The 17,999-nt window shown below is 50.1% G+C and overlaps 9 protein-coding genes across 9 annotated transcripts; 4 read left to right on the forward strand and 5 right to left on the reverse strand.

Moving 5' to 3' along the window:
* Positions 1-132: 132 nt before the first annotated feature.
* Positions 133-861, reverse strand: GT037_006746 (uncharacterized protein; the record flags this gene model as incomplete). Its single annotated transcript, XM_038931793.1, has 2 exons — positions 133-683; positions 780-861. The coding sequence occupies 2 exons, from the start codon at positions 859-861 to the stop codon at positions 133-135; spliced, it is 633 nt and encodes a 210-aa protein (XP_038785265.1).
* A 538-nt stretch (positions 862-1,399) lies between these two features.
* On the forward strand, positions 1,400-2,578 carry GT037_006747 (uncharacterized protein; the record flags this gene model as incomplete). Its single annotated transcript, XM_038931794.1, has 1 exon — positions 1,400-2,578. One exon carries the CDS (start codon positions 1,400-1,402, stop codon positions 2,576-2,578), a length of 1,179 nt encoding a protein of 392 aa, XP_038785266.1.
* Positions 2,579-3,562: 984 nt separating this feature from the next.
* On the forward strand, positions 3,563-4,185 carry GT037_006748 (uncharacterized protein; the record flags this gene model as incomplete). The annotated part of the gene is made up of 2 exons (XM_038931795.1): positions 3,563-3,594; positions 3,645-4,185. The coding sequence occupies 2 exons, from the start codon at positions 3,563-3,565 to the stop codon at positions 4,183-4,185; spliced, it is 573 nt and encodes a 190-aa protein (XP_038785267.1).
* A 355-nt stretch (positions 4,186-4,540) lies between these two features.
* Positions 4,541-6,043, reverse strand: GT037_006749 (gamma-butyrobetaine dioxygenase; the record flags this gene model as incomplete). The annotated part of the gene is made up of 1 exon (XM_038931796.1): positions 4,541-6,043. The coding sequence occupies one exon, from the start codon at positions 6,041-6,043 to the stop codon at positions 4,541-4,543; it is 1,503 nt and encodes a 500-aa protein (XP_038785268.1).
* Positions 6,044-6,258: 215 nt separating this feature from the next.
* Positions 6,259-7,349, forward strand: GT037_006750 (mitochondrial deoxynucleotide carrier; the record flags this gene model as incomplete). Its single annotated transcript, XM_038931797.1, has 3 exons — positions 6,259-6,291; positions 6,367-6,419; positions 6,467-7,349. The coding sequence occupies 3 exons, from the start codon at positions 6,259-6,261 to the stop codon at positions 7,347-7,349; spliced, it is 969 nt and encodes a 322-aa protein (XP_038785269.1).
* Positions 7,350-7,645: 296 nt separating this feature from the next.
* GT037_006751 (uncharacterized protein) lies at positions 7,646-9,231 on the reverse strand (the record flags this gene model as incomplete). Its single annotated transcript, XM_038931798.1, has 2 exons — positions 7,646-7,992; positions 8,865-9,231. Coding segments are annotated over 2 exons (714 nt in total), but the record flags the coding sequence as incomplete, so codon positions are not given.
* A 2,883-nt stretch (positions 9,232-12,114) lies between these two features.
* GT037_006752 (uncharacterized protein) lies at positions 12,115-12,679 on the forward strand (the record flags this gene model as incomplete). The annotated part of the gene is made up of 2 exons (XM_038931799.1): positions 12,115-12,213; positions 12,275-12,679. 2 exons carry the CDS (start codon positions 12,115-12,117, stop codon positions 12,677-12,679), a joined length of 504 nt encoding a protein of 167 aa, XP_038785271.1.
* A 1,107-nt stretch (positions 12,680-13,786) lies between these two features.
* GT037_006753 (cystathionine gamma-lyase) lies at positions 13,787-15,149 on the reverse strand (the record flags this gene model as incomplete). Its single annotated transcript, XM_038931800.1, has 3 exons — positions 13,787-14,837; positions 14,888-14,973; positions 15,024-15,149. The coding sequence occupies 3 exons, from the start codon at positions 15,147-15,149 to the stop codon at positions 13,787-13,789; spliced, it is 1,263 nt and encodes a 420-aa protein (XP_038785272.1).
* Positions 15,150-15,816: 667 nt separating this feature from the next.
* GT037_006754 (uncharacterized protein) lies at positions 15,817-17,478 on the reverse strand (the record flags this gene model as incomplete). The annotated part of the gene is made up of 2 exons (XM_038931801.1): positions 15,817-16,772; positions 16,821-17,478. 2 exons carry the CDS (start codon positions 17,476-17,478, stop codon positions 15,817-15,819), a joined length of 1,614 nt encoding a protein of 537 aa, XP_038785273.1.
* Positions 17,479-17,999: the final 521 nt, after the last annotated feature.

Below are 17,999 nucleotides of genomic sequence, written 5' to 3' on the forward strand. Positions count from 1 at the left end.
GGATGATAACCCGACTCGACTCTTCATCTATATCCACTTGTGTTTTTAGGATTGAATGTCATTTTCGTCTTCTTGTATCTTGCTGCGTCTTCTACATTACAATTTTCCCTTGGCAGCTCCATGTTCATGCAGTCACTTGACATTCTTCTCCAACCATTCCTCCCACTGCTCCGCTGTCCAAGAGCTGCTAATTTCGTTGTTCACAACACCGTCGAACACGACCGTGGGAGTTACATGCACACCGGTCAGTCGATTCGCCTTGACCTGCACCTTGACATCATCCGTGACCCCATTGCCCGAGTTCAAACTTCCGTCCTCACCAGGCTTATCACTAATCTCCAACAATCCGTAAACCCTGCTCTCATCGACACCCACAGACCCAGCAATCTTAGCAAGCCTCTTATATGTAGCATTCCTCGTTTCATTTACCAGGCTGACATCGAAGAAGTCTTTCTGCTGGTCGAACAGCTTCTCGGAGAAATCCCAGAATTTGGACGAGTCAATCTTTTGGACGGCGTAGCCGGCTTCATGGACGAGTGTAGAGGAGGGGTGCCAGGGTTGGATTTGCTGCCGGAAGATAGTTACGACGCGGTCGGAGTACTTCTCTAAGAGTGTTCTACGGAGCGAAGTACCGTAAATTGTTTTGAACATCTTAGCGGAGAAGGGACAGACATAGTCAAGGTCTACGTGTAGATGTTAGTTTGCTTGGTGTGCTTCATCGGGATTGGAAAATGCAGATCATGTGCTTGAGGAGAGAGACAAGAGCATCGAAGACGTACAGAGCTCGAGAGTATGAACAGCTTTTGGCTGGATGGCATTGGAAGCGAGCTTCTGGCCGGCGAACTTGGGTGCAAGGGCCATGACTGTTGTTGCTGTGGCTCTAGGACAGGCGGGTTTGAGAGTTTTAATGTGTCTATGGTCTGAAGTTGGGACTGCAAAACTTATGTAGGTGCACAGACTACAAGACAAAAGCAACGGTTATACTGTGAGTTAGAGATGGTGTGAGAGCACGCAATGGCGAGGTGTATGCATGGTCTCGGTGCTTCGTGTATGACGAAAGCGGGGCCGGATCTGGCATGTGAAGACATGGGGTCCATGACACCGGTCTCTAGGGACGCCAGCCCGAGCATAAAGTATTGTACTGGTACGATTTCGGATTGTACCTATGCGTTCTCACAAATAATTAACCACAGCGTTTGTATGGTACAAAGTGTAGGATGTGCGAGAGATGAACTATGGTCAAGGATAGCTCGCCCCTCCCCCACCGCCAACTCCGCTCACTCCCGAGCTTCAAGCTCCATGCAGCACCTCGTCATAAGCAGCCTATAGTGGGCGCTTCAAGCTAGGCATTCACTGTCTCTACTCACACATCTTGTTAGTAACCGTCTGCTTCCCAGCAATGTCCGACCCGAGCTCGACAGACAATGACCTCCTCGCCCGCCTCAACGCGCTCAAAAAGTCCTCTGTCAGCCTAGACACAAATTACGGCGCGTCAACAACGCCTACGAACCCCCCTAAACCTACTGATGACCTCGCTGCCCGCTTCGCACGTCTTGGCAGCGCGTCTCCCTCGGGCTCGCCACAGCCGTCACGTACAACGTCCACCAACAATGCGGGCGCACCAGTCGTAGCGCCAGGGGCACCCAGCTACCTGCAAGGCATAGCCCAGGGTATAGGAGAGTCGAATGTAGAGTTTAATGAGGAAGACGAAAAGAGTCTGGAGGAGTTGCTTGGCGAGCTGAAGGGTGCCGTAGGTGACCGAAAAGAATGGGACGTGTCCAAAGAGGAGCAACAAGATGTCGGAAAGCTACTGAAAGACATGCGCAAGATACTACCAGAAGTAGTGAACAGCCGAGCACAAGAGTCGCCGAGCGGAAATGGGAAACGCAACCAACCATCGAAGGAGGAGCTTACAGACTGGGAGAGCATCGAGATCAATGTTGGAAGTGGAGAGGTCGGTAGGGCTCAGGAAGACATGGAAAACGAAGAAGAAGAAGAAGAAGAAGGCAACGAAGACAAGAAAACGAGGACCGAGGATGATGAGGCAGATGATGTAATAGCGAGGGTTATGGCGGAACTAGAGATTAGCAACAAGTACGATCCTCCTTCTCCTCCGTCTGGAGATGACAGGTCGGACTCCGGAGGCCAAAAAAGCAAACCGGAAGAGAACAAAACGGACGACGGCTTTACACTTCCTTCCGCTCCGAGCACCCTGCCCGAAGACGACTTCGCACGCAGTCAAGCTATCGAGGATGCTTTTACCGCACGCCTGGCCGCCCTAGCTGCCCCTTCTCCATCACAGGCGGATCCTCTTGGTCTCCCCTCTGCTCCATCATTTGCACCCAGGAACAAACCCCCCGTGTCTGTGAATATACAGAAGAAGATTGATGATGAGGTTGATACATGGTGTATCATCTGCCAGGACGACGCGACTCTGAAGTGCCTGGGTTGTGACGGCGATTTATATTGCCAGAACTGTTGGATGGAAGGCCATCGAGGGGAGTCTGCTGGCTTCGAGGAGAAGCGACATAAAGCCGTGTTGTACTCGAAGAAGAAGAAACAACAAGCTGCTGCGTGAAAGATCAAAGATGAATCCGTAAAAGAGCTTACACAAGAGACTGAACATCCGAAGGCGGGAGTCTCCAAGGCGGACAATATACGCCTGGCCTACAATGAGGGGAGTAACTGCCGCTAGGCGTACTTGGCTGCCTCCTCTGCCCTAGAAAGGAAAGTATATATCGGGGCTTATCTTGTAAGCCGCCACAGTACAAAGGGGTGCAAGAACCGTCTCATCCTCACTGCATCATGTCGCTGGATACGACAGAAGAATATTTTGTTGCCACATCAGATGCTCACCGTTAGGTTCGCCCGATGGCAATTTCGCGCCTTCTGTCTTGCTCTGACTTCTACAAGATTCCAGACTACTTCAAGATTCATGTAAACGAAGCTGAGATGGACCAAGCTATCGTCCTTGTGCGAAATTTTGAAGAGCGTGGTTATGTCTCGCTCTCGATTCTCCTGCTTAATATGCGACATGTACACGTAGAGGCATGAAGATCTTGTTTTGGCACAGCTGATCTAGACTCTGAAGATGGCCATGATTCATTGTATCGTTATTGGAGTATGGCACAAGTAGGATGGCTGTGGAAGGATCTCAAGAGCCACGTGGACTTCGAGATACAGTGAATTTCATCTAGCTTTGTGAGAAGATAAGGGGGAGTCGGTCATAATGGACTTCTAGCATTAGAGGCAAGTACATACTGTATATCCGTAGGTGAAGTCAGAGTATACCCACAATTTATGGGACCGCTCATACACCGCCTGTCACATACCCTGTGATGTGAACTTAGAAGATCTAGAACATATATTTCTCTCACCTAACCTTTCTTGTTTGCTATCTCACCTTCACGGTCAAAAGCGCTGGTCACCGTTTATGTTCACGTCAAAACCAATCCACTGGCTGCGTCTTTGAACCCTACCATCATCGTCGCTCCAAGACGCTGACTTCAGTCATACCTGCGACTACTCTCCATATATCTCGAGACCACAACTTGAAGTCAGAATGGCGAAACACACCAGGCGTATCTCCGAGATGTACTAAACTCCCCACACTTGCTCGTTTTATGGCTGACCACGTCTCCTAGGACTCCACGCAACTCAGATATGTCACCGCTTCTACGTCTTCCTGGAGAAATCAGGAATGAGATCTACCGACACGTCCTCAATAAAGGCGTCTTCGAATTCGAAAATGACGTCGTACTGCGCACTACCGGATATGGAGAGCGATTTACCCTCCTCCGAGTCTGCCGCGAGATTTACAACGAAACGAGGCTACTTCCATTCTCTCTTAACACATTCTACTTCGGCAGTTTCGAAGTCTTCCACAAGTTCATCGTCAAATTTACTACGGCGAAGTTTACTACGACAAAGCAACGTCAAGCCATTCGCGCACTACACCTAGACCTCTGCACTGAATGCTGCATCGGTGGCATCAAAGACTTCGAAGCCCGCCAGATGTACTCGTTATCCGACGTACTTCCGGGACTGCAATCCGTCAACGTAGTTAAAGGCGGTGTGGACTGTTACCCTAAGGTCACGCGTCGTGAACGACAGAAGATTGACCAGTGGCTGCGATGCGGTCTGGACGAGCGCGTGGAAATGAATATCTGGTACAGAGATGAATGATCGGGCCTTGTGTGGGAGGTTTATGACTGGTTGTAACCAAAGTCAGACCAACGAAGAGTTAAATGGATGTGCTTGTGCATGGTTGCGTCACCGTGGGTTCTGCTACTCAACGGAGAGAAAAGATGGTCTTTGTACTGGAGGTATCTATTTCTCATTATCTGTGTTCCAGCCGAGACTTTCCACATATCAAGAGTCATCTCTGCATCATAATGCAAAAGTTTTGTATAGACATCGCCGAAAATTTACATTGAGAGCAGGTACTCTCACTGATATTGACCACTACCTGTGTATGCGGTAAAGGCAACTTCTGAAGCAAACTCATATCCATGGTACGCAACATACACAGTTCCGTCCTCTATTTTACAGCATGTCGAACTACACCCTCAGCGACCCATTTGCCCTCAAACTTCTCCTCGAGCACCCTCAATTTGCTGAAGAAGACATCGTCGTCAACATACGCGCCCTTGAGCCACCGCTCACCCTTTGAAGCATCGAAAGCCTTCCTAGCATGCAACACCCTCCTATTATCGAAGATAACACACTCGCCCTCATTCAACCTGTACTCGTACAGATTCTCTTCAGCACTGAGTAATTTCTCGTATGCGTGCGAAGCAGCAATGAATGAGCGAAGCGACGTAGAACTGCCGCTGCCGATACGTGCCTCGAATGGTGCCTGAAAAGGTGGAGACCAATTTATGCGGCGAATGGCGAGATTGGTGGGATCACTGTAGTTGGAGTAGGAGAATGTCTCAATTACCGGTCGCGTGAAGTGGTAGTGGTACTTTGGGTGGTGGTAATGGTATGTCACGGGGAAGGTACATAGAGTTCTGAAGTGGCCTTCGGATTGTTGGCGGAGTTGGTGTGCTGCGGCGAAGGAGTCGGAGAAAAAGGATTCACCGCCTGGTGTGCGGGCTCGGAGGGAGTGCAGGAATTGCAGATGAGGCGGGTTGGATGTATAGAGAAGATCCATGTGGAGACCGAGGTAATCGGGAGTGTAAGCTATGTTCTCGGCTTTGGGTTTCGAGCGAACGTCCCATGTACGGCCGTAGAATGTGTCTTTTAGTGTACCGATACGGGACGCAAGTGAGACTACGGATTCCTCAGATTCTGGTACATTCTTAATGAAGAGAAGACCGTATCTATTGAGGTGAGTGAGTGCTTTGAAGAGTGTTTCGTCTTGGGACATGTAGCTGTCGTAGTCAATCCATTTGTTGTCTTGTACGATCCTTTTGTTGTCCCAGAACACTCTGTCATCGTGTCGTACCCCACCACGCAACTCGATTTCAGTATTGAATGCACGCCGTAGCCAGTCGATAGAGTGCCGTGTGCGATGCTCCGGACCAAAGCCTTTGACATCTGTCTTCCACGAGAGCTCGATACAAGTCCCCTTGTCCTCGTCAACGACTGTCTTGCAGCTGCCCTCGAGATGTTCCGGAATATCTGAAGTCTGGAAGCGCTTGTTCTTGCTGTCAGGGTCCATGCATTGTGTACATGTGCAGCTGTCACGGAGAAATACAGCATCGAAGACCTTGGGATCTCCATCGATATTCACAGCAATCTTCTTCGCTGGGCTACCGTCAAGTTGACCGATGCTCGGGTCATTGTGAATGAGAGGTTCTTGCTCTTTTGACAGTTTCGAGTCTTGTTCTTGCTGCAGCTGTTCCTGGTGTTTGGTTGGTCGGAAGGGACCATGAGTAGCGGGGCTCCAATCAGCATGCTCGGCCGGCTTAGGTGATCGCCAAAAGGAATTGAAGAAGAAGCGCCGTCTCTGAGCAGCGAATGGAGTCGCGCGAGAAGAAGCCGTAACCTGCAATCTTAGACTTCGTAGTGGTAACTTGGTGGTAACGGTCGAAGACATGGTCGGTCGCAGCTGTTTCCAGTGAGGAAGTTGGGCGGGGTGGCTTGCTTTTCAGAATCAGGGAGCTTGGTGGAAACAATCAACCCGTAAACCGAGGTCTCTACCCACCCTTTGCCCGGCACGTTTGCAATTAAAGGCGTCGTACCGATAATCGGCAGTTGGTAGCTAATAACGCGTGCGAAAACAGCACGTGTGTCGCTTGACGCGCAGGGCGCATGTCTGAGGGTGTCGCACAGCTGAAGCATGAGGTAGGAGCTTGTCTATCTTCACTATTTCGCGACGTGGCAGGCAGGCATGCAGGCGCAGGCTGACGTAGTTAATAGGGCTCCCAGCGACAGGTTGTCGTCGCAGGCGCGGTTGCCGGCCTGGTATCGCGGTATGTTGGCCTCCTCTTGTTTGTGTATAGTGCTGACATAGACACAGCTTCGTGATAGCTCCTCTCGATGTCATAAAGATCCGCCTGCAACTCCAGATCCACTCCCTCTCCGACCCTCTCAGCGTTCGACATGTCCAGGGACCTGTCTACAAAGGAACAATAGGCACCCTCAAGCAGATCCTCCATGAGGAGGGTGTCACAGGACTATGGAAGGGCAACATTCCTGCGGAGCTGATGTACTTGACGTACGGCAGCGCCCAGTTCTCTGCCTATACGTACGTGTCACACTGGCTGGAGACTATACCTGCACCATATACGCTTCCTAGTTCTGTCACAAGCTTCCTCAGTGGTGCGAGTGCGGGTGCTGCTGCTACAACAGCCACCTATCCGCTCGATCTTCTGCGCACCCGCTTTGCTGCTCAAGGAAGAGATCGCGTCTATACCTCCATCATAGCGTCGGTGAAGCATATCGCGCAGCATGAAGGACCTAGGGGTTTCTTTCGCGGCCTCGGCGCAGGCGTGAGCCAGATTGTGCCCTACATGGGCCTCTTCTTCGCCAGCTACGAAAGTTTGAAGCCCGTTACTGCCTCCTCTCCTATACCGTTACCACTCGGAAGCTCAGATGCCGTCGCCGGTATTATCGCGAGCGTTCTTTCCAAGACCGCCGTCTACCCGCTCGACACTACACGCAAGCGACTACAAGTTCAAGGGCCCATGCGCGATCGATACGTTCATCGGAACATACCAACCTATAGCGGTGTCATCAGCACTATAGCGCATATTTGGAAGCACGAAGGTAGACGAGGCATGTACCGCGGCTTGACCGTCAGTTTACTGAAGGCTGCGCCAGCCAGCGCCGTCACTATGTGGACATACGAGCGGGCCATGGGGCTCATGCTGGCTTTTGATGAACAGCACACAGATGATTGAAAGGACTTTGAACAACTTTAGCATGTATAGACCGGCGTCAAGATACCAAACTCTGTTTAGTTGTAGAGTGCATTTCCCGAATCGAAATTATGTTACAACTCGTTCCTTGTAAAAGCACTATGACAGGCTCCCAAACTCACCCTCCCTGCCCTTCCACACTACCTTCACCATAGGTTGTGCTAGGAAGTCTTCGACCCCTTTCTTCGTCATCTCTTCGCCCCACCCTCTCCTTCGCAGGGTCTGCTGTAGAACGAACGCATGTCCACATTGTTTATAGCTACTTCCAGTGTCTCACCCTGAAAGCCTGGTATCACAAAATCCAAGTCTAGCTGTGGAGCCTCGCGAGCAGCAAGGTAGAATGGCGTTGGAAATGGGCCTGGCGGTTGTGGACGCGTGTCCGACCGCGGGCGAGCGAGGAGGACATGTCTTGCGACTGGTGACTCGCGAGGAGGTGATGGTGGATCTGGCCGTAAGACTGTGGGATTGGCATGTTTTACGTCAAAGTTGGGGTATTCCTTGCTGAAGTCTTTCTCAAACTTGGAGATTTCATTCTGCGTTTGGACATTGTGATTGTTGAGCAGCCAATTTGTGTGCCCTAATTCTTCAATCTTCTCCTCGTTTTTGCGGGCGAGAGCCTCTAGTGCTGCGAGACGCGAGTTGGTTGACATTTTGTTTGTGTAGGTCAGTTAGACCTTGTTGGGCTAGGGAGTAGGTCGTTTTATAGAAAGAGAGCTGAATTGTTATCATGGTGATAGTCAATATGCACATAGATCTTGATCTGTGACGGTGTTTGGTGTGAAGGAACCTTAGTGATTGAAGAGACCAGAATGGATTTTCACTATATGAATTGGATGCTATATTCGTATCTAGATCTAGAGTGATTCTAGGACTTCATCGGTATTCAACACATACGCTTGGGGATGACAGTTAGAAAAAGCCATTCGCTACGTACAAACCAACTCCCGAAAGTGCTGTATAGCTATTCCCTTTGTACATCACATATACCCCATGTACTACAGTGTTATAATAAGACGAAATGACTATCTAATTCTCTTCCACTTTAGATTGGTTTCACCCATCGGCATTGAGTTGGCATTGCGTCAAAATAGCGAAACGCTCTCGAACATTATGACGAATCTAGGATGATTACGCAGAGACTGTGGAGCATCAGGTTAGTATGAAAGGTAGTATCGCAAGTGTCACATCGAGTACCAGATGTAAATCGCTAACGTGCATGAAGCTAAATCAATCGAATTACTTCTATATCTGGTACTCTACTGTCTATTGTAACGAACGTGAAAGCCTATGCGATATGCCAAAACTCAACTTCATCCTACGCTATGCTTCGTTACTGAAATGCTCAAACCAAGAGAACAAGCAAACGAATGACTCAAGAGAACCCTCTCTGATAATTACAACCTCGAAATCCCCCCAAACTCAGCGCATCCATGCCTCTAGCGTTGGATTAATATCTCGACCTCTAGTAAGCCTTCTCGCAATGGAAAGTGAAACCACTCAGCCAAGTCTCGATCGGCTTCGTAATGTCGTCATCCAGATCGATAAAGTTCTTGGCACGACCGTCGATGTCAAAGATCCAGCCAGGGATATTAAGGTTGACAAGCTGGCACTTGGTCGTATCTTGGAACTTGGTGAGTTGGGCTGATGTACCGACGATGTTACCGGCACCCTTATCGACAGCCTTGCCGGCGAAAAGAGAAGATATGTAGTATGGGGTGCCGTCGGCGGGTATGGTGGCTTCTGCATTGGCACCGCTTTGGTCGTTGTAGATACGGAGGGTAATTTGAGGAATGGGAGATGGGATCGCAGTCACCACCGTGGTAAAGGCGAGAAGGGTGGCCGCGATAGTAGTAGTGAGCTGCATCTTGATAGATTTGTTGATGGGTTGATGATATTGGAATGTCTTGTTGAAGAACGTTGGTGGTTGTAGAGAAGTCTGGATTGTGGTGTAGATTGATGATGCTGTTGGTGAAGGGCTACTAGAAAGAGATGATGTCCTGCTTTATATACTACATAATTTGTCTTCAGATTCTCTATACTCCCAAATAGGAGCCGATCGTGACGCCGTCCGCTGAGCTGTTCGTATACATCGTCAGCGAGTAGCTCGCTCGACGACCGCCTTTTCTCAGCTACATCACAAAGTGACCACCAAATTGGCTTGGAACCTCATATTTTCGCGCATAAAATATCATGTGAGGTTCGATGGGCATCTGTCTTAGTCAAGGTCGGCGTGTGGCACAGTCTTAGGGTAGGACTCCCATGGTCACAGTGGAGATTTTTCAGAGCGCTTATTGGGTTTACTTGGTGGAATATACGCATGGAAGTTTCTTACAAAAGATAAGAACTCTGGGGCAATATCGATAGCGGAAAATTGATGTGAGAAATGGAATGGCGGTGATCGAAGGCAGAGCTGAAGGTAGCTGAATATGAACTCAGCCTCAGAGGCTGAGCCTCTGTGGGGCTCGCATCGTCAGCAAACAAGAACAATGCGCCTTCCTTGGAATGAATTACGAGGTGGCCTGATCAAAAAAAGAGCTTGACGTCTTTCCCCACGACCGACGTAGCAATTTGATTCACAACCTATTTAGTTCTCTTTGAGGTCTGTGGGTTGTATGCTCGTGATACTGGAGTATCTACAATGCAGCCAGAATTTGCTCATGGAATATGCAAAGTACGGTAACAACAGACTGTTATTATGCAGACTGTAATATATGCAAAGTCAAAATGCATGGATAGCAGGGTCGGCACGCGTGAGGCGCCAGCTGTGCCAGGAATGAACAGACAACTACTCTATTGCCCTCTTTTCTCGAATTTTTTACCGTTGGTGTCGAGGTCGACGTTGTGAAAACCAAAGACGATAGGTACAAATGGCGCTGGCGCATCTGTGTCGTTGCGCGGGAAAACCAGGTCTACTTCACAACGCCCGAGGAGTCGCTGACGGCCGCGTCTATAGCTCATATATAGGTCATAAACAATTGACAAATTCAAAAGATAATCTACATGTAGGAGCGTGTTAAGGTCGCGAAGGAGAGGGTGCTGGGGAGGTAATGGCGGTGTGAGGTTGGATAAATCGAAAAATTCTGGGAGTCACAACGCGATTAAAGAAACTGGTTTGGCGGAGCGGACTCTGTGTTGGAAGGACTTGTGGCTGAGCGGACAATGCGGAGGATGCTCAACGTGAACCAAAAGAAACAGACGAGCAAGGTAGGTAGTCTGAACTATGGTAGATGTCGCCGCCAAGGGGCAAGAGCCTGTAGGCGAGATCGAAAAGGGTAAGCTACGTAGCAGGGGTTGATGCCGTTTCAGCCGCGTGGTGAAGGGTGAGGATCGCGGGCGGGTAGGTGGGCAGGTTGAGCGCTTCACGATATTGGAGTTAGCTTGTCAAGGGTACGTAACCGCGCATCTCCCTTGAATAGCACTCTTGTCATCAATCGGACAAGAGGACCCAAGTACTCGAGTCGCCTCACAATGAAGGGAAGTCATAAGATGGGGGAAATCTTGAAGCAGCGGCTGAATCGATCTTGAGCTCGGAAGGAGTTGGGGATAGCGTTATGGACGCCATTGGTGTACAAGTTTATCTTCCATGATCCTCCCGAGTAATATGATTAGTGGGCCATCAATGCTGATAGCAATCACTTTTATCCTCTGTGCAATTTTGATTAATGTAAAAGTGACAGAATCTACTTGTTGTGCAGAGTTCTTGACAGTGAAGGATGTAGCATGCGTCGTCGCATTGGGGTGATGCCGCTTTCGACGAATTGAGTGAGTTTTTGGAGGGAATGTCCCAGCCCACCTAGTATTGAAGCTAAATCTTACCCTTATCGACGAGTTTCTAGAAAGTTCTGAGTTTCTGACAAGGGCCGTTGCAGGAAAGGTTCCCACATCACAGAATCTATGCGTCCAAGGTGGTAAGGTTGACATCCAGCGAAGAGTCCATGTACAGAGTTAGCTCAAAACTTGTGGTAGCAAAAATATTTGAAGGGATTTACGTGGGAAGCGTAAATCTCCCGAGGTCGTTACAAGTGAAAACGAGGTCTACCTCCGTCAAGCTCGGCAGCCCCTGCGCGAGCGATGAGATGCCAGGCGGCCAGCCTGTTGACAGGGACGGCAAAAGACAGGTAGCGAGATGAAGCGATGCGTGTTTTAATATTAGGAAGGTTGTAGAAATCTTAGGACGGAAAAACAAGAGAGGAAGGATTCAAACTCCACGTGAAGGATCAACATAATGCTCAGTACTGATGCAAGGTACCATGCTTGATAGCGGCTGGTGGCCAATAGAGCTACGTTGCAACAGCGCTTGCGGCTGAACCGCGCCCGCTTAGCATCCGTGCCACTTCCACCAGAGCCGAGCCAACCTTCTTGTTCCTGACATCCCCACTCACGCACCATTCCCAAGCGTTGTGACTATTGCCCCGATGCAGAGACAAGCAAGCTATCGTTCCGCGGACGGCATGATTGTGGCTCCACTACCAGCTAGTGAGTTACCTTGACAGGCTCAGGTCAGCCTTTCCCACAATTATCTATGCTGGCTGCGGTCAGGGGCAATGGCCCAGCACCTAGCTTTGCGAACGCTATAGCAGGATAACACAAGTAAGCGAGCGACAAACTCCCGCGAAGAGTATAAGAGCTATGGCTTAAAGCGTAATTGAGTATGCATCTCGTTGTCAAAACGCCGGACTTATATTCCCCCAAATCGTTTCGACAAATTCCCTTCTTTGCAATATTGCGAACTTTCAAACCCCTCAAGATGCAGTTGACACACTTCTTCGCCGCTGGGTTTCTTGTAGCATCGGCCTCAGCATGGCCCTCTCGCCTTCGTCGAGCTGTTGATTGTGAATTCTCCGTTGTAAATCTCTCTGTACAAACTGCATATGAGACATACACTGACTTCGCACACCTATGTTAAGGCTATAGCCGATATTGGTACGACTTGTGAGAGCTTTGCATCTACCTGGCGCCTGTCCGTCGACGAGCTCGAGCGATTGAACCCCGGCATCAATTGTCCCGATCTAGACTATGACGGTCTGTACTGCGTGGTCGGCACCAACACTGACGATCTAAATACGACTACCACTTCCATGGCTACCGCGACGTCTACAATGACCACTTCGGCAACCGCTACCACCACCCCTTCCACGACTATCAACTCCTCTGCAAGCACGAATGCTTCAACCACCGCCACAACGGCCAGTAATGATGTTGCCACCTCATCTATGTCTTCAAACCTACCGGCATCTACTGATGCTGCTGATTCGCTTAGAGTGCCGGTCGTCGTTGCTGGTATTCTTGGGTGGACCGCTTTGGTGTTGTAGATGCGATCATACATGATGACTACGGTCTGGAAGAAGAAAAACTGGGTAATGATGTCACACGCTGATGAATCGGCGTTCAGATTCCTCAACCTACCTAGCTAGGCGTGGTCACGAACTGCAACACAATTTACTGTGTAGCTACTTGTCAGCAGATCACTGGCTACAACAAGATCACTCTTACCGACATTGTGAAGTGAAACAATGAAGACGGTTCAAACTGCCAAAGAATGTGGCCAGAGACTATCTTTTGTGTTAGTATTTCGATGGTTCAAAAAAGTTCGATACACGCGTCCCCTTACTCAATATGATAAACAAAAGACGAAAGCATGTGCCAAGGACCATTCGCGTTTAGAAGACTTTAATGACATCTAGAGATTTTAACAAGGAAGTCATCCGCGGATTTCCAAAACCATTCACGTTCACTTTCTTTTTCTCTCTACTTTACTTACTTCGTAGTATTACACTCTGGCACTTCCTTGTATCCGTCATTCTTTGAACGTTAACTTCCCTCAAGGCCCAGATCTAGTAGTCTCGTAGTAACGTTGTGCGGTACAAAATAGCGTCCATGCAGCATCTGTCCTACCAGTGTGTAGCCTGCTGAGTACTGGTTGTTTGTTTATGATCACTTAGCCTAACTGAAGACTATATGTTGTGTAATCAAGGCAGACGCGCATCAATCGAGTTGTATGTTCGTCTTGTACCTATACAGTCACTGCGTGCGCGATTCTGTGGGTTGGTTCCCCAAGGTACACGAAGATATGTGAGCTAATATGTACAGCAGGAAGATATACCATGAGAGTCGACTGGTGCGTGATACGGTAGTCAGTAACGTGCAGGAAGGCTCTTCTCTGAGCTCCAAAAATATACCGGCGTCAGGCTGGAGCCTAGTGTATAGACAACGAAAACCACGAGTACATTGCGGCAAACACCATGAGTAAATTCGTATTGTGGTACAATACTATGCTTTAGAATTGAGAGTATCGCTGATATCATATTCATCATAAGGGTCGTAATCCCGTACCCCAAAAAACGCCATCTATCCATATGTGCTCATCAAAGCATGGTTTTTTTTCGCTCTTAACAACTCCAAGACTTCTAGCAGAAAAACTACTGTGCAGCAGGAGCAGCATTGTTCGAAGTCTTTCCGTTGGTGATCTTAGGACCAACGACGGCCTCCTCAAGTGCTCGCTTTACATCGGCAACAAGATCAGCCTCATCCTCAACACCGCAACTAATGCGGACGAGATCGTCAAATACACCAGCGGCTTCACGCTGCTCCTTGGGAATACCGCCGTGTGTCATGGCACTGGGTACCTCGACCAACGATTCAACGCCACCAAGCGACTCAGCCAACGTGAAGATCTTGGTTGCTTGGCAGAAGCGCTCTGCAGCTGCGTGGCCGCCCTGGATACGGAATGACAGCATACCGCCACCCATTCCATCGCGGTGCTGCTTCAATGCAATGTGGTGTTGTGGGTGAGAAGGCAGACCAGGGTAGTTGACGGATACGACGTGTGGTGAGGCTTCGAGGGCCTTCGCAACACCTGTAGCGTTTTTGGTAGCTTCCCGAGCGCGGAGATGCAGGGTCTTGAGACCGCGGTGTGCGAGCCAGCAGTCGAATGCCGAGGGAACAGCACCAATGGCGTTCTGTAGGAAAGACAGACGCTCATATAGCTCATCCGAGTTGAAGGCCGCAGCACCCATGACAACATCAGAGTGTCCGTTGATGTACTTTGTGACTGAATGTACCACGATATCGGCGCCATGGTCCAAGGGATTCTGAACGTACGGGCTCATGAAGGTGTTGTCCACAACTACCATGATGCCGTGCTGATGCGCAATCGTTGAGATCTTGCGGATATCCACCAGCGTCAGGGTAGGGTTAGACGGCGACTCGATCCAGATGAGCTTTGTGTTGGGGCGAATGAGCTCAGCGATGTCAATCTCGATGCTCGGGCTGAATGTAACCTTGACATCGTGGGTCAGGGCTACCTTGGTAAAGTAGCGGTGGGTTCCTCCGTAGACGTCTGAGACGGAAACAACGTGGGAGCCAGCCGCGAGCGATTGGAGGATATTGGCCGTGGTAGCAGAACCTGAGGAGAATGCAAGCGCATAGCGGGCATGTTCGAGGGCGGCGACAGCTTTCTCAAAGTTGTCTCTGAAAGCGCGTTAGTAATGAAAGTGTAGAAAGTGGTCGCAGACACATACCGGTTGGGGTTCGAGGATCGCGAGTACTCGTACTCGCCTATTGGCTTCCCAACGGCGGTTTGCGCAAATGTTGTCGACAGCGAGATCTGCCTCGGTCAGCTACGCGCCCTTCAGACAATAAGTCGGCAGTGCGTACAGGTTCAATTACAGCTCCCGTGACCGGGTCGTGAGGACTCCCAGCGTGTACGGCGAGCGTACCGAATCTGTGGACTGGTGATGGCGCGCGTGGTGGGGTGTCAATGGGGTGCTCGGGGACTGTCATCTTGCTCTGGTGAATGCTCTCTGGACAGGCGGGTCGACTTGGTGGTGTAAAAGGACTTGAATTCAAAAATGTAGTGAGAGCAGAATATTTCAGAACAAAGTTCAGACCTCCGAGGTGTTGACGTCTATGGATGATTTATTGTTCTAGCGACGAATCCTAGCGCGCTTTCTATCGGTGGTGCCGTCGACCGTGATGGCGCGAAAGAGAATAATTCTTTCTGGCAGAATTTCCTTTCAAAGTGGAGATGAAAGCAAGGGGGATGATTCTTCGTGACTCCCAGCTTCTTATACCCAACAGGCCCCGTCCAATGTCTGGTATTTCTCAGCAACAGATTAATCAGACGGCGTTGGCTCTCCAACCGTGGCATGTACAGCTCGGCCCAGCGCGCGTTGGTTTCGTGAGCAAGCGGCGATGGTGTCATAGTATTCTCCGACCCGCCTTGTGACGGCCTTGGCAGCAGCTGATTACACATCGCGCTGCGGCCGCCACCAAGGACAGAAGGTTGTTCGGGCGAGATGCTGTATACGATTTAGAGTACGTAAGCACGTTTCAACAATACAAACTAGAGGCATATGATTCGCATCTTAATGCGATTCAAGTGTGGAGTTATCAATGTGTCTATGAGTGCACGAATGTCTATGGGTATCTCGGGGTATCATGGTGATGCTTAGTATGTATCCTCCTCTGGTCTGCTCTTGAGTTTCACGTATCCACTTATGCCTTTCTTTCGCGCTGTCTGCTCGCTCTCAGAAGCATCCCCTTTCCGTGATAGCAAAGGCCTTCCGTTTGTCGTAGTAGACGTGAGGTAGCTGCGTCCATCATCTAAACCTGTGTTACCACGCCTTTTCTCGCCAACTACAACCGGGTCTTCAGCGATCAGGTTCTCCATATCTTCCCATTCCTTCTGGTTAAGCACGTCCCATTCTTGTGCTTGTTGCTCAGCAAGTAAGAATCCTTTCAGCTCGTCAACAATCTTTGTCGGAGACAAGCCCCATCCGCTGATGTATTGGGCGTTCTCGGCGATGCCGAGAAAGGAATGTGAAGTGGCATGCGAAAGTTGTCCGAAGCCTACAGGCGACTTGCGAAGAATCGATCTAGAAGACTTTGAAGCGGTAATGTCTTTGTCGAATGGGTTCTCAAGACGCTGGGGATTGTATGACTCTTGTGCAATCAGCAACCGATACAGATTGCGACCTATCGAACAGGTATCTTCCCACTGTTTGAAGCTTTCCTTCATGCCCTGTGTTCGACATAGCCAGGCAACATTGTACGCAAGCAGAGATACGCCTTCGATGAAGGACGAGTATGCAGGAGGATCTTCTGCAGAGAGATGACTCAATGGGCGATCGACGAACAGTGCGCGTGGCTTCGGAAGATGTACACGCATATCGAGTGTGCGCGAGGCTTCTGGACTAGCGCTCGATGAATGCGACGGTGTTGAGCCAGGGAAAGGTACTTTTTTACCCTGGTATGAAGATGCTGGACTAAATATGGTTGGTTGAGGATAGTCACTATGGGGCAACGTGATTTCGGCTGGGAGGCGGATACCCAGATAGGCAGCGACTCGAACGAGGAGTTGGGCTACGGCAGCCAGAGAGGCGGATAGGCCGTCAGGTGCGACATCTTTCCGATTATTAGCATACTGTCTCAGTAGGTGTGACAGAGACTTACCGTTCAGGTCTCGTAGATCATGAATCCGCAGGCGCGTGCCAGGCCCTATATTAAAGACCTCTTTAATGCTACCGTCTCTAGTCTTTCGTCGCTGCATCTTAAGTCCTGCGAGTTTCGCAGCAGTCGTGCATAGCTGCATGCGCAGGTCTATGGTATCGTGATGCATCTTGTCCGCATTGTAGTCGGACCTCTTGACTCTCTGTTGCACCTTATCCAGTTCATTCGCCCGCCGCGACTCGATGCCGTAAGTGGCGGACGAGAGGTCCGACTTCCTCTGCGCGTTCGCCGCACGCTTCGCCTCGAGCTGCTTCCTTGTGGCCTCCATCTTCTCTCGAAGCTGACCAGCGTGCTTTGATATCATTTCTAATCGCTCTTGAATTTCTGCCGTCTCTGCTTTCGTCCGCTGCCAGTTCAGATTGTTCGTACATTCCTGCCGGTCAACCAAGAGGCCTCCTTTCGAGTCGGTGAGGGAAACATGCTGGATCGCCTTGTCTTCCGAGCCATTTACGATGGCCTTGACGTGTTTCTCGACGGCATCGCGGTCTATCAGCGTCTTCGCGAGTTGGATGCGGGGCTGTTCGAGGTACGAGCGGGCGTAGGTCATGCAGTGGAGCGGCTGGCTCAGGCTGCCTTCTCTCCCACAAATATCGCACTCCATGGTTGAGTGAGAATGATGCTATGTGATTTCGCCTCCAGAAAAGTCGTAGGATGGTAGGTCTGGAAGGTACAGCGAGACCATGGTTGGAGTGATTCGTCGAGGGGGTTGGCGAGTGCCTATGTATCCATGGGGATCGGCCAGTAGGGTGTCCGATGAATATATATGCTTCGTGAATGTTACAGGCCTTGTTTGAAGTAAGGCAAAGATCAAGCAGTCGGACCAAGGTGAGTGAAAAGGCTGTGTGACCGAGACGGTACTTAGGCAGAGGCGCGAGTCGCGAGTCAGACGCTCCTTCCAACGTCATGCCGCGACTGACCAAAACGAACCGCGCTAGTGCACGTGCAAACGGAATACCTGGGCAAGCATCCATCACCCTCTACTGCTGCAATCTTGAGTCTCATAAAGCTGACTTCACGCGTCGAATATCCTCTTGATGATGATAATAAGACGCGATCGCGATCACTCCACTTACCCACAGCACTGACCGCCGCCAGAGGCATCGTCAATGACCAGAACCTCCG

This window comes from Alternaria burnsii, assembly GCF_013036055.1.
Source record: "Alternaria burnsii strain CBS107.38 chromosome Unknown 731, whole genome shotgun sequence".
Lineage (NCBI taxonomy): Eukaryota > Fungi > Ascomycota > Dothideomycetes > Pleosporales > Pleosporaceae > Alternaria > Alternaria burnsii.